Here is a 14,248-nt window from a genome sequence, read left to right as displayed (position 1 = left end):
TTAAAACAGTACAAATTACAATATAAAATAAGGTTCTCCATGAAACAGTTGCTCTAAGTCGGTCAGAGAACCCTGGGTTACCCATGATGTCTGAAATATAGATTTAATGAGCACATTCAATAACTTGTTGATTAATACAAAGCCCTGAGGAACTAGGCAGGATTACTAAATACATCACTAAATGGCACTATGAGCACACACAGTCACAGTTGTGTGAGTTACAAAATTGTTCCCCTGAAACACAAGATGATTTCAGTCCCACATCTGATAGGTACAAACCCCATCCCTCTGTACCAACAGCAGAGGCTGGTTTTAAATGCAATATTCAGGTAGAGGTGCTTCTTATTTTCACCAATTTAAGGTTTTTAAGTTTCCCCTTGCACATACAAATGGAAAGGAAGCAGGTGAGAGGAAACAAAGCTGAAATGAGTTGACAGTAATTAAAACCAACTCACTTTCTGCAGATGTGGCACTTTTGGGTTTTTTAATCACTACAACTTCCTTTACCCCAACCTTTCTTATTCAGGAGGCAGCCTATGGGTCAGAACTCTCCCGTTGTACTCAAGAGGAAAGGAGGATGAAAAATTAATTAATTAGTCTCCAGTTTTATACCAGCATTTTCCATCCTTGTTTTATAAAAAGAGAAAATGAACAGAGACAGGCAAAACCCATAAACTCTCCATAAGGCAGTAGGCACTGGGTGAACAAACACATGGGAGTCCTTCATATAATAGGTCTTATTTGAAGGAACCTAATCTTAAGGGTTTTTGTTTTTAATTGAGCAACCACTACTGATACTGAAACAGGTATTGAAAAAAATATGCATTTTAGCATGAAAAAATCCACAGCTTTCCTGTACAAAACTAATGCAACTTTCAAAGATTATGTAAAGTAGAAGAGTTTCTTCTACACACTGAGGAAGAAGGTGCAGTGTTGAGTTCCATGTTAGAAATATGACAGAATGATGGAAACTTCCTCTTAGAAGAGAACATAATTAACTACTTAGTGAAGCTTTAATTAGAAGTATCATAACGTCTGATCCTAGATAATGTTCTGTAAGAAAGACTATTCAAATAACAAGTAATATAGGAAGGATTATCTCTAGGGCATGACACCTTTTTGCCCAATAAGTCTGTTTATGGGTGCCCACAGAAGGGAAAATCCTAAACTAAAGAGCTAACAAGAGTTATTTACGTTATCCTCAATGTTTAAGACAGCTTTAGTTAATCAAGCCAACATCTTGATGTGTAAAGGAAAGGTAGATGTCACCTCTGCTGTCCCTAAACCCTACTTATTTTTGTTCTAGTCATTTCCACACAGCAATTTCCTTTAAGAAGGATTTAGTGATCATCATTTAATGCAGCGAAAAAAAGAAAAATAAACAAAAGGAATAGTTTTATGTGGTTAAAATCCTTCCAAAATTATATACTGGGGGAGGAAGGGAGTAAAATATATTTCCTCTCCCTTTCATTTCCAAAGCAGGAAACTGTTCTTCAAAACACCCAATTTGCATTAGGTGTAAATATACAAAACACACCCTGGTGTATTTAAAGCATGTCTTAAAAATTATAAAATATGTTGATGGTGCTGGCTCCCCAGAGAATCCTTTAGGTCAGATGAATATCCATTTCCACAGATGTTCTTATCTTGGAGCAATCCATATTTAAGAACACCTGTTAAACATCCTCCTTTGACACTGGTTCGAGTCCAAAGTCCACGAAAGGATGTTACACGTTTATTTTCAGCACATAAAGAGAGAGTAATTAAAAGCCAAGGAAGTCTGGATTTTCTTCAGTGAATGTATATAAAAAACAAGAAGTCAAGGTGGTGTAATCAGGACGAGCCCAGCTGTGACTGACACACGAAGATTTAAAAGGATGTGAAATCATGAAATATGAATATGACACTTTTGGGAAAACTTCAAGATACTACAGTAAATCTGTAGATAATACAGCAAATTAAATGAGTTTCAGAAGTCCTTTTTGAGTAAGGCCAATATATTGATAACAAGCTCAGGCAGGAAAAAGCACCAGGCCTCAGAAGCCCTCGTTCAAAATCTGCCACCCTGGGATAAACAAGATCCAAAGAGTCAACCTCTGTATTAAGGCAAGTGCACATGCAATTGGAATTAAATAAACTCTTCAGATCCTGCCAAGATGCTTCCAGAACCAGTCCTTCACATAAGGCTTAAGAACAGTCAAAAAGAGCAATGTGTTTGCACTATTTCTATTTTAAACATGATTTCTCCTGTCTGGAGCTCCACAAAGTACAATTATAATAGTTATCAACAGAGCAAAATGCCTGAGCACAAGGAGGAGGGGATCTTGATTTTCAAACATTTTATGCTTCAGACAGAGTTTAAAAAATTAAATATGCTGGAAGTATTACAATCAGACATTCGTGAATATCAAACTCCAGTAATCACGACCGTTTGATGGGGTTATTGGCATGTGGAAGCCATATTAAACACAAATTTAATTACCCAGTGGTGTAAGTTGGGATGTTTCCCATTTGGGATATTTGCTTAAATGTAGAACAGACTTAGACTGACACTGTGACTTTGAAAACGCACTGTGGTTTTTCAGAAATACCAAGTTAAAAAGAATCTTTAAGGAAGCTGCCTAATAAAAAGCAAAGACACAGCAGAATTCCAGTGATATACATGGAAAGGCACAACTAATGAAAAATACTCTCATATTGTCAAAGAAAGAATGTTCATATTCTTCAGTGTAGAGAAAGAAAAGGAATCATAATTTTTCCTCTTAAACATACTCCACTGTCACCATTTCAGAACAAAACCTTTGCACAACTGCTGCTCTAGTTTCTACCCTCCATACCAAGAGATTATTGAAATATTACAAATAATTTTTAAATTAAAATACATAATGACAATTGCCTGAAGTCATAACTATAAACATTTTTAGAAGTACCTATACTGGACAGCCTTAATTTGGAGTTACATTTTCCACAAGCTGGAGAAAAATGTTAAAGAGTTGGTACTTTGATTACAGTGTGCAGTATAAGGGAAGTGAGTATAAAAAGTTCTACGGACCAGAATAGTTAAGACTGGTTCATGAAAATTTTTCTCTGGACATTTTTTTTCTCCTAAATCAAAACTTAACTGATGTTGGGCAATCAACAACTGCATTTATTCACCTCAGGAATGTAATCTCATTTTCCATTCTGTCTATACCAAAGATGGACCAGAGCCTCTTCAGATCTCCTCGGCCCATTTAGTGGAGCAAATTCCTACTAACAGGGTTACACAAATAAATCTGATTTATTCATCATTCAAGACATGACAGTACTCAATTAATTTCTCTTTTATAGCTGTTGTATGAATTAATGCTTATATTAAAGCTAAACTCTGGAGGCAGTGCTGGCTGAGACGTGCCTGGGCAACACACACTGATCTGTCTCAAACATGCTGAGTAAGGGACTCACAAGGAGAGCTGATGCAAATTAACTCAGGAGAAACAAAGATTATTTAAGTTCTACACCACGAAGATTTTAATCAACTTCATGTCCAAATGAAACCGTTCATCAACATCAAATCTGCTAAGCCACAAGTGGAAGACAAAACAATCCAAGGGAGATTGGTAAAACCTGGACTTGAGGGTAAGACCCAACGAGGGAAGATCACCAACCACCTTTAACTTGTTGCACACAGTAAGGATGGAATTTAAATGGAGGTAGAGAGAGGTAATACTTGACATTATGTACTTATGTTTAATGACAGTTTAATAAAACTTCAAACATGCTTTTTGTCTTTTCACACCACAAAATTACACACAAGACACTACTTACCTGCTTCTGCAGTCCAGACTAAAACACTGTCTAATTTAAGTAGAGAAAAGGTAATAAAATCCCTCAGGAATAAAGGCTCAGACTACAGAACAATGTTGTTGACCACTTCTTTGTGACAGCAGATGAGGGATGGCAAAGCACAGGCATTTCTACATGTGCAGTTACACACCTGGGATGAGATGGAATCAGTTGTCTGGATGTTTTTTCCACTGGTTGGGTACACAATGTCTAAACCACTCAGCAAAACAAATCACTTGGAATACACTATTTACATCCAGTGCTCTTTTGTGTACAAAATAATCCAGTGCACACTCTGACTGCAAGAACTGCTCTGACAACGTGCAAGACAATGTATGGGAACTGGTCCAGACTACCTACAATTCCCTCCCTCCCCACCTCCAGGGACAAGAGCTACATCTAAATTATGGAACTGAGAGATGATGTAAGAATGCCAATGAATCTTTTTGCACTTGGAACAAAACAAAGCTCGATATTTGTTAAGCCATTCCCCCAGAACTGCTCTCATGGATTAATTCCTATAAAAACCTCTGAGTATTGTCAATGCAAAACCAGTTGAAATTGTCAATCTTTAAAATCAGATCTCATTATCACAGTAGCCATATAAACACTCAGAATGCTGATCTTAAAAGTTCTGTTCCATCTCCATATCTACTTCATGTACCACTGAAACTGTATTTTAATGAAACGTGCAAGAAGGAATCCACTCACTTCATTGTATACTTTTTCTGGGGCTACTAGAAAGAAATCTTTACTTGCAATTTCAGGTATTGATTTAAATTCATAAGGTGGAAGGTAAAAGGACTGACATAATCAAGAATCAACTGGATCTGATCATTTTAGTCATGAAAAAGAGTGAAATGATTCAAACTGGTGCTCAATAAGCAATAGGGAAAGCAAGTCAGGGAGAGGGGAAAAAAATAGTCTTTCTTCTTTCTAACATGTAACAGAAATGTGTGAGAGGTCCAGACAAGTAGAACAGCACAGGGTACAGTGACACTTCAAAAACTTTATTAGATTATGACTTTCAAAATAAATTTTAAAAGTGTGCTTCCAGACCAAGAGAAAAAAAAACCCCACTTTAATTTCTAAATGTAGTTAATTTGTGAGGTTCAGCAGGGGTGGGAGAGAAACAGCCAATACCTTTGGCCCAAATGTGCCTTCTACAAAGGACCAGCTCATTTCTCTCCTTCATTTGCTCATTTCTCCAACTCATTTGCCCATTGCACAATATTTGTTTCCAGCTCTCCCAGAGGCAGGTGAACAGGTCTGTGGCCACCAGTGCCAGGCTTTGTTGGAGTGCACTCCTTCCAATCATCTATCTTAGAGTCACATTAACCATCAAAGATATGCAGAATTCAGTCAGTTGGCTCACACAGGCAGATACTGCAACAGATAAAAATGGCCTCAGGCACTGCAACTCTTGCTCCAAACCCAAGCTGCAGAATATGCCAAAAATCTGCTTTAGAAATGCAAAATAGTGAGAATTCTCATTGAAGAAATGCAAATGGAATATTCGGTTTTCTCTCACATGCCTAGGTATCCTACAGGTTTGAGACAGAGCCTGTAATTTCACAACAAAAAGAAAGGTGTTCCTTGTCACACTGGTACTGATTCACCTCTTATTCAGCCAGTGAAAACAAAAGGAAATAATGTTTTTATCTCCACTGCCCACATTCTGATTCCAGCTGTTGTTTCCTCATTGAGGTGGGAGACAGTCAGGAAAAGTTCAGCTACTTTATCAGCAATTCTGCTGAAAGAAAGATACAAAAACTTGAAGCCACATGCTGCTCATGTGCAAAGTCATATTGTGGGGGACAATATACTCAAATAAATGCTGGTGAGAAAGAATAAAGTTACACCACGCCCAGCAGACAATACAGTGTCCAAAACCACCAAAGGTTGGTAGTCATTACATTATCAATAGACAGGATGATGTCCCTAAGTTTTCCAACTGCTAAAAGCAGGGATTCACACTGAGCTGGATATTTCTTAAGCAGAACTTCAGAATTTGTAGTGTAAATACTCAGAGTCTCAAAAATTTGTGCCTTCTGAGAGTTTCTATTTATAGAATCCATGTCAACAGGACTTGGAGATGATGTGAAATAATCACCAGAGGACAGGATGACAGCAATCCTGGAGAGCTGCTTTTAATAAAAAGCACAATGTATTAGTCATTTGTCTTTTGAGATCTCAAATCCTCCACTCTAAACTTACCAAGGACAAAACAGTTCCACCCTACAAGATTTTTTTTTTTTTGGTCTTCCAGATAAGAGCAGCTTCAGAGAATAGAAATTACTTTGCTCTTTAAAGTACAGTTATGTCAGCCTATGACAGAGGAAATGAGGCACAAAGGTTCAGGCTGCTGCAGGGTTCCCCCAGTGATGTTCCAGCACCTGAACCAGGGGACAAGATTCTTGCTTTTTCAGAGATAGAGACACGTGTTTCCTTGAAGAACAACTCCTTGGGGAGTATCCCAGAGGCATCTGATACCTTTGGTTCTGCTGTTTATTAACCAGGCTTCAAGTCAGGGCAAGGCAATTTGCATTTAAGAGTAACACAAAAGAGGAAGAACCTCGGGGATTAGTTTGGATCTGGGAGATTTCTCTTGGTGGAGGAAGCTGGAGACTTTTCCTACCTGCAAATCTATAGCAGTAACCACAGTAGACTGAAGCCTCTAATATTAGAGCTCAGTCTTCAAATCTGACTCTCAGTAACAATCAGCAGTGTCAGGATTAGGAATAAAATTTCTGAAAATACACTGAGATTACATAAAGTCAAAAATCCAGGTCAGAAAAAGTTGCAAAACAGTGGAAAGTCCAAGTCTGCAAATTAGAATTTCAGGAACAAACCAAAAAAGCTCACTGCTTCACGGACATTTCTCAAGCTTCTGCTTTTTTTTTTTTTTTGCTTTTATTTTTGCCTTTTTTTTGCCCCTCCACCTACTCTGCCTTATCAGACTGATTGAAGCTATGGCCACAACTTCAAATACAGAACAAAACATTCTAACACACCCAACCATCTCCCAAGGCCAGAAAACTGAATGGCACAATTATTCTGAGGGCAGCAGAGAGATCATTCTTTTAAGAACACCATTCCACCCTGACATTGGTCAGTAGATTTGTGACCAGAAGATCAACTTTTCTCAAAGTTCTGTCACAACTTTAGAGGGGCTCTTGACCAAACTAATCTATTTGCTCATTAGAAAGAGCTGGATATGCTTCCTTTTCTCCTTCAGGCCTTTGAATCAGAGTTCTGCAAAATACAACATTAAGCCAGGTTATACCTTGCATAGGCATAACAAACATTTCTATATCTGCAACAAGGAAAATGTCCTGGGTCTGGCAGAGATGGAGTTAATTTTGCCCACGACAGCCCTGCCAGTGCTGTGCATTGGTAACTGGAGAAGTGTTGGTAACACTCTGCTGCTCTGGCTCCTGCTGGGCAGTGCTCCCACAGCAGGGATGCCCCTCCAGCATTCCCCCCTCTCCAGCAGGCTGGGGTTGGGGAGGGGACACGGTCAGGACAGTCAACCCAAACTGACCAAAGGGATATTCCTCTGCTTTTGCTTTTATTAAATTGCCTTTATCTTGACCCTGCAGTCTTTTCCATCTTGTCTTCTCCCACCACCCCGTCCTGCTGAGAGGAGTGAGAGCCCAGCCAGGGCCAGCCCACCACAAGTACTGCAACAGGACCACAAGTTTAGGTGAGTTTAGAACATGGGAATAACAAGTTAGTGCTGTTTAGAACAGACCCTCCTTATTACTTGTTTGATTGTCATTTAATAGTTCACACTGAATGTTGTTGGGCAGATTATAAACAAAACAGTTGAAGCGTGTTCTAAGCAGACTACAAACTGCTCAGTTGAATTTAGTCTAATTTAAAAAAGTCTTCATATACAGCTATAGATGCCACATAAGCAAGAAATAGGATAGCTCTTGAAACTAATTTCCATAAAACAAGCTTACTGGATCAACTTGCCTCTCCGGTTTTTTTGGCATTTGGCTGTGGGATTACATTAACTGATCGCTATCAGAACAAAAACAACTTTGGATTTATCATTTTATTATGTTCATAATGTGAATTAGGTTAACTGCTACCCAGGCAGCACCAAAACTATAATTTAATAAATTACACCGTAAGGATTATCAGATTTCGAAGAGCCTGCTGCAGGTGGTGTGATGAGCAGGTTCACAGCCCACCACCGAGCAGCAGGTTGTTTGGCAAACATTCCTCAGCTGAAATGACTGCAATCATCCCTGCTTTGAAGCAAGAGTGTTTTGGAGGAAAAGTTCAAAAGGTGTTTAATTCCCGGACAGTGATAATCCTAAAACTGTCTGTTTTGTTCAGAGACCTGCAGGAAATACCTACTTGACAGATCAAGTCAATGGACCTTCCCTTTCCAGACACCTCTTGCACATTGAAATAACTTTCACAAGAGGAAATGTCAGAGATGTGCAAACAATAAGGCTGATTTTGCTGAAAATGGCTGATAGGAACACAAACTTGCTTTTCAAGTTTATAAACGAATACCTATATCAATAACATGGAGAAATAAAGTTAGAGCCTTAACAAATTATTTATATATATATTCAGGTAAGAAGAGCATATACACAAAGTCTCTCTAACGAATACTGACTCTAATCACAGAAAATCATTTAAAATCAAAAGCATATAGATCAGAGAAGAACTACCTCATAGTGTTTCCAAGAGTTTATTTCACAGGAATAAAGAATGGCCTTCTAATACTGTTTTCTTTTGCAGGCAGACATAGGGAGAAACACCATCTGAACTGTAGGCCAACTTTTCAGTAATAAAACCCCATACATTCCCCATGGTTTACAGTCTCTCAAATATTAAAACCAGATAAACCATAGCTGTAGCCAATCCTTTGCAGCTTTTCACATGACTTAAGCTACATAAAAAGAGCATTCTCCCTTAGATTACAGACCTGTATATTCCTTTGCAAAAGAGTGTCACTGTTATAATGAGATCTGGTTTTCTGAACAGAGAAAATAAAAAGAAGAAGAGAAGTTCAATCAAAGCTCCTATTCAGTGCAAGGATTAAAAATAAAGGAAAAGAATACACTAGTTATTGCTTTGCCTCCACCAGCCCGACTGTGAAATTTTCATATCCTTTTAAAGATGTATCCGGAACTCTGTAAAAGAAAAACCCACAAATACACACAAGAAAAAAGTACTCACACTGTTTGGGTGTTGAATGGCAACTTGGTGCTGCAGCCTAACCCGCTGTGGCATCATCACATCATCCTGGAATAAATAGCACACTGTTACTGAACATAAAAAGGGTCACAGTACAGTACTGACACACAGCAGAATGTGCTGCTAAATTAACATCATTTTACTGGCTTGCAGTCAGAAATGCAAATGGAACAGATATTAAGAGCCTTCACACTTTTCATGGATTAAACTCAGTGCTGCTCAAGCTGGAAGTGATCAAAACCATGATGTGACAACGATGCTGGGATCTCAACACACGTCGACAGCACCCACACATTTATTTCTCAAAAACTCACCAACTCTTGCACAACCCCCAGAGCAGCACTGGCAGTGTCAGCACAGGGAACTAATCTTGATTAAAACCTTGATTTGAGCCACCTCAGCAATACAAGGAAATGTTCTCTTTAGTCTGGCTGTACCTTGTTTCATTGACAATGAAAAGCCTTCGGTGTCTAGATCTAGAAATATGTCATATATCACAAGCACAGAAACTAGCATTTGTGAAATGATAAAATTCTAGAGAAAAAGGAAAAAAGGAAAGTACCCACACTCTTAAAATGCATCAGCATTGGCACTGGCTTTAAAACACACCACCTAGATTTTGACTTCATGTTAGTACTTCTTCCACTTGTAGCATAAAAATGTATTTTACTTACATACAGAAAGGTTGCTTTCTGAAGAGTTAGTAACCTTGCATACCTTCCCTGGACAGCTAGGAGAGATTCCTTTCAAAATCATATTATTTCCTGTTCAGAATTAAATCCTTTCTAGACCATGATTTTACAGTCTATAAAAACTTTAGCCCAAATTCTCTTCCCTAAATTTAGCGTCCTAAGGTTTCTGACTATATTGTTTTTCATTTTGGTGCCATATTTCCTCCCTTTTAAAGGATCAGACTTTCTTAGATGCTGATGAAAGCTAACATGGCCTATTTCTTCTCAAAATATTTCCAAATAACTTTATCAGGCAAACATGATTCAAAGGAGTCCTGATTTCCTGTTCAACAGCCTCTCTTTTAACAGTTTGTCACTCTAAGGAAATTCCTACTAAAGCCAAAAACCCCAATATGGAATTTGCAACAACTTTCACAATAAAACTTTCCATCAAATCAATGGCAACGAAAACATACATTGGTGCTTAAATATCTCAAGCTTAAAGGGTTGAATGACCTTGCTATAAAGGTGCCACTATAGTTTTATCAAAACAACTCATGATGAAAAAAGTTTTAGAAGTAGATCCAACTATTTAATACAATTCAAGGTTAAAGATAAAACAAATGAATAATAAAACTGACCCTTATCACATCCAAGTTTATAAAAGATGGAAGGAATACATTGCCAAAAGCATTTTTCTGTATTTAGGATATATTTAGTAATAAGTATGACAGCTGTTACTGATTTTGAAAGCCAATGGAGTGAAAAAACCCTTCTGATTTCTCAATGTCTGCACATGACTTACATCAAAACTACAACAGAATTATTTACCATTTAATCCACTTTATCAATAAGGCACCAGAATTCCTGTACTTATCCTGTACAAATGTTCCAATAAAACCTTTACTCTATTTCCCAGAAGAACCATAATCCTATTGCCAAATACAGAGCTGATTTTTTTGTAAATTAAAACCTGGTTTGCACATAAGCAATAGGAGATAACTTTTAACTGAGCCTTGTTTGCTCCTTTACAAGTAACTAAAGATTCTTATATGTCTTCTTGTTAAATGTGAAAAAAAGAGAGAATGAAAAAGAAATCTACCAAAAAGTATGGAATTTCAATGCTTATAACACTGTTACTATAATCTCTTACAAAATACAAAATATGTGCTAAAAGATTCCACTGTTTATGATCCCTCACACCAGAGAGAAATTTAACAGAACTCATACACAGAGGTGAAAAATAATCTTGATTTAAAAATGTTAAATCAGCGTGGAAGGTATTCAAACCAAATTCAAATATCCCATTCACCAAACAGCTCAATGTCATGTTTTCAGCAGAGGACAATTTGACAGGAATGGCCTCGTTCCCTTAACAAAACTGTGTCATTTTGGTGCTGTTGGCAAAACACACATCGACAGATCTGGGTCTCAGGCTATCAGAGAGCATCAGTGTTCTGCAAACTCCAGCTAAAGAGGGGGCACTAGAACCACAAAAATGCCTCTTTTTATTAATACAGCTTTGTTCTCTAATGCTGGAAAACTCTATGAACTCTTATCCTGAATGACCTTTGGGGTTTTTTATAATTTTGTCTTTTTTTTTTTATTAATAGCTTTACACATCTGCTGCACTGATGTACTGTTCTGTGCTGCTTCCATGTTCATGAAAGGAGAAAGAAAGAAGGGGGAAAAAAGAATATAATATTTAAAGGCATAATCTCAAATAAAATAATGCAGGAATCAGGCAATGAGGAAGAACAGCACAAAATACAAGTCACATCCCAGATAAAAATGAGACACATCAGTCATTCTTGGACTCAGGTTGGGCAACTATGAAAGAAAGGCAGCTGCAAAATCCACCTTCAACAGATTCTTCACTATTGATGACTGGGCCAAAGTGGAAAACAGAATATATTTCTAGCAAAATCATCTTAAGTGATGTGGATATATTTGAGACCAGTGTTTAAAAACCAAATTAAATTCTAATGAGTAAAATTAAAACAAGTGTACCACAAAATAAAAGCACTTTAAATTTTTTTTTCAACTTCAGAGGCCACTGGTAGGAGTGAGAGGCCCAACCATGCGCTGTAGTGATAAGAGTTTATGGAATTTTAGCAGCTGTAATACTGGACAATTGAGAAGTTAAAAGTATTTTATCCAGCTGTATATTATGCAATCACAAATACAATTTTGTTGTATTCAGGATATTGAATTCAGAAAACAGGTTGCCAGACTTTGGTTTCTACAGTTAGAGTTTGGTCGTCTTATTTTGGTTAAAAACTGAGAACAAAACCTCAGTAATTAGACAAACACTTTCAAAATTATTTTTCACTCCTGTCATGTCAGACAGAAAAAAAAAGGGCCTATCCAAATGTAGCCAAAAAAGGGAAGTTTATTTAGTTTGTTTCTGTCTCCTAGGTGAGAGTGGGGAAGATAACAATGCCAGCAGGGAGTTACACTGAATATGTAATTTTAAAAAACAGAAGTTTAACAGAAGTTTCTACTGAAATTCAATTTTCTCTGTTTACATGGAAGTTTCTAATGATTGTCCCCTAGCAGATATACAGCAGACAGGATGAAGAGAGAATGAAAGAATGGAAATAACAGGTTTAAAATAAATGTTAGGTAAATGCAAGCCTTCCCTAATCATATACTTGCAATACTGTAGCTAAGTAAGAATGAACCTGTAAAGAAATCTTTTTTCAAGTAACCTCACTCACCAAACTTAGCAGAAAAATTTAGAAAAGTCTCAGGTAATAGATGGGTTTGCTGTCACCTAAGTATGTTCATTCATGCAGTGCAAAGAAGGCCAAACAGGTACACAGCAGGAAATAAAGCAACAAACAGAAACTTCTCCAGGCACCCAAAATAACACAGAATTTATAGGAAGCTGTTGCTGTTTCAGGATGGGTTTCTTAAATCAATTTGGATTAATTCAAATGACAAGCATTCACTGGCCTCTTCAACAGGGCTGCCTCCACCACACTGAGCTCCACAGTGATAACATCATGATTTTCCCTGAAAAGTGGGGGGTTCTGAACTTCAGAAAGTAAAACAAAATATACAGCTCAATGTAAAATACACTTTTGGCACCCAAGGGCAAGTTCACAAAAAATAAGACACTAATTGTAGCTCAGTACTGTAGTGCTTTCTTAGGCTCACGTTACAGACTCAGCATCACAGGCTTTTCCAAATTCCCTTCATGTTCGGCTGCTCAAAAAAATAAAAAATAAAATTGAGATCTGATACCCTCCACCCCCATAATAACAGCACCTTCTTTCTGCTGCAGTTATTACATGTAAAACACGACCAGTAGAAGCACCAGGAGGAATGTTTCACTCACTGAGCAACAATATGGCATCTCCAAAGTCTTTCAATCCATCAAATGGTCATTCATTTGTGCTGCACCTGCTCAGACCATAGTGAAAATCTTTCTTTGCTATTGTTCAGTTCAACTCCTTGAACCAGGGAAATGAAAGGTCTGGGACCTCCAAAGCTTGGCCTGTCAACAGCTCTACCAAAGCAAATACCCTGATCCCAGGCAGTTCTCCAGGGGCAGGTTTTTAAAACAGCCTCACACTATCAAACTCATCAAATCAGGCACTCTAATGGCACCCACGAGTCACCTGAGACTAATGATCTGTCAGTACTTGCAAGATCATAGGAAAAAAAATACTACTTTTCTGTTTCTGCTCCTGAATTAAACTGAGAAAGAAGGGGACAAGAAAGAAAACACTTCAAAGTTTAAGAAGCTGACTGCACTGAACACCTTTCTATTCTTGAGCATGGCAACAAACATGGAAGATATACTGGTGTTCTTATGAGCCTCACCATATTTTTATGGAATGTTTTAATTCAGCATCACTACTAGTTGGTCAGAACATTTTCAAAGTAGCTCCCACCTCGGTGCATTTGTTCAATAAATGCAGACAATGCCTTTTCATATCTCGCTTTTCTGTGGTTATTGGAGTTCACCTTTTGATTTTTCTCACAGTTGGGCCACTGAAAATAAAGTGTGTGAGTGTTTGCAGTCAAGGGAAGCAGGTAACTCACACGGTGCTCCATAGCAAAGCAAAAAATAAACTTAGAGAAGAGTCAAATCCTCACTGTCAATTCCAAACACTCCAAACAGAGAGATGTTATGGCAACCAAATCCAGAAGGTTTGCTTCTTCATTTATGAGGCAGAAAATTAACATTGCACATAGCAGATAAGGGCACTTAATCTATTTTTAGTACAAGCACATCCTTACAGAACAATAAAAGCAAAGATGCCTTCGAGCACTTCTAGTTTGATTTTTTGGGGCTCATTAGTGATTCAGAAACATGGACAACTCTTCTGGACAGAAAGGGTCTTCTAGTAATGGAGTTCATCACTACATCCACTTTGAGTAACAGCTTTATTTCAGTTTTTAAATCAGAGGATGAAATTCTCAGGGAATGGTATGTTAACAACAGAAACCAAACACATGAAGTCTGATCATTGCTTCATTTCCTAAGCTATACAGGTGTTCATTTGAAAGGGAGAATA

The 14,248-nt window shown here is 37.7% G+C and overlaps 1 protein-coding gene across 1 annotated transcript in view; it reads right to left on the bottom strand.

The window, feature by feature from the left end:
* Positions 1-14,248, bottom strand: part of B3GNTL1 (UDP-GlcNAc:betaGal beta-1,3-N-acetylglucosaminyltransferase like 1) — a 113,848-nt gene that overhangs the window by 86,036 nt on the left and 13,564 nt on the right. Inside the window, exon 5 of the mRNA XM_032706574.1 lies at positions 9,031-9,096. Within this exon, the coding sequence (XP_032562465.1) occupies positions 9,031-9,096 (66 nt within the window). The remainder of the gene's footprint in view (positions 1-9,030; positions 9,097-14,248) is intronic.

Source organism: Chiroxiphia lanceolata, chromosome 19 (assembly GCF_009829145.1).
Source record: "Chiroxiphia lanceolata isolate bChiLan1 chromosome 19, bChiLan1.pri, whole genome shotgun sequence".
NCBI classification, from domain to species: Eukaryota; Metazoa; Chordata; class Aves; order Passeriformes; family Pipridae; genus Chiroxiphia; species Chiroxiphia lanceolata.
Note: the sequence above shows the minus strand (reverse complement) of the source record. Positions and strands in the feature narration are given on the sequence as shown.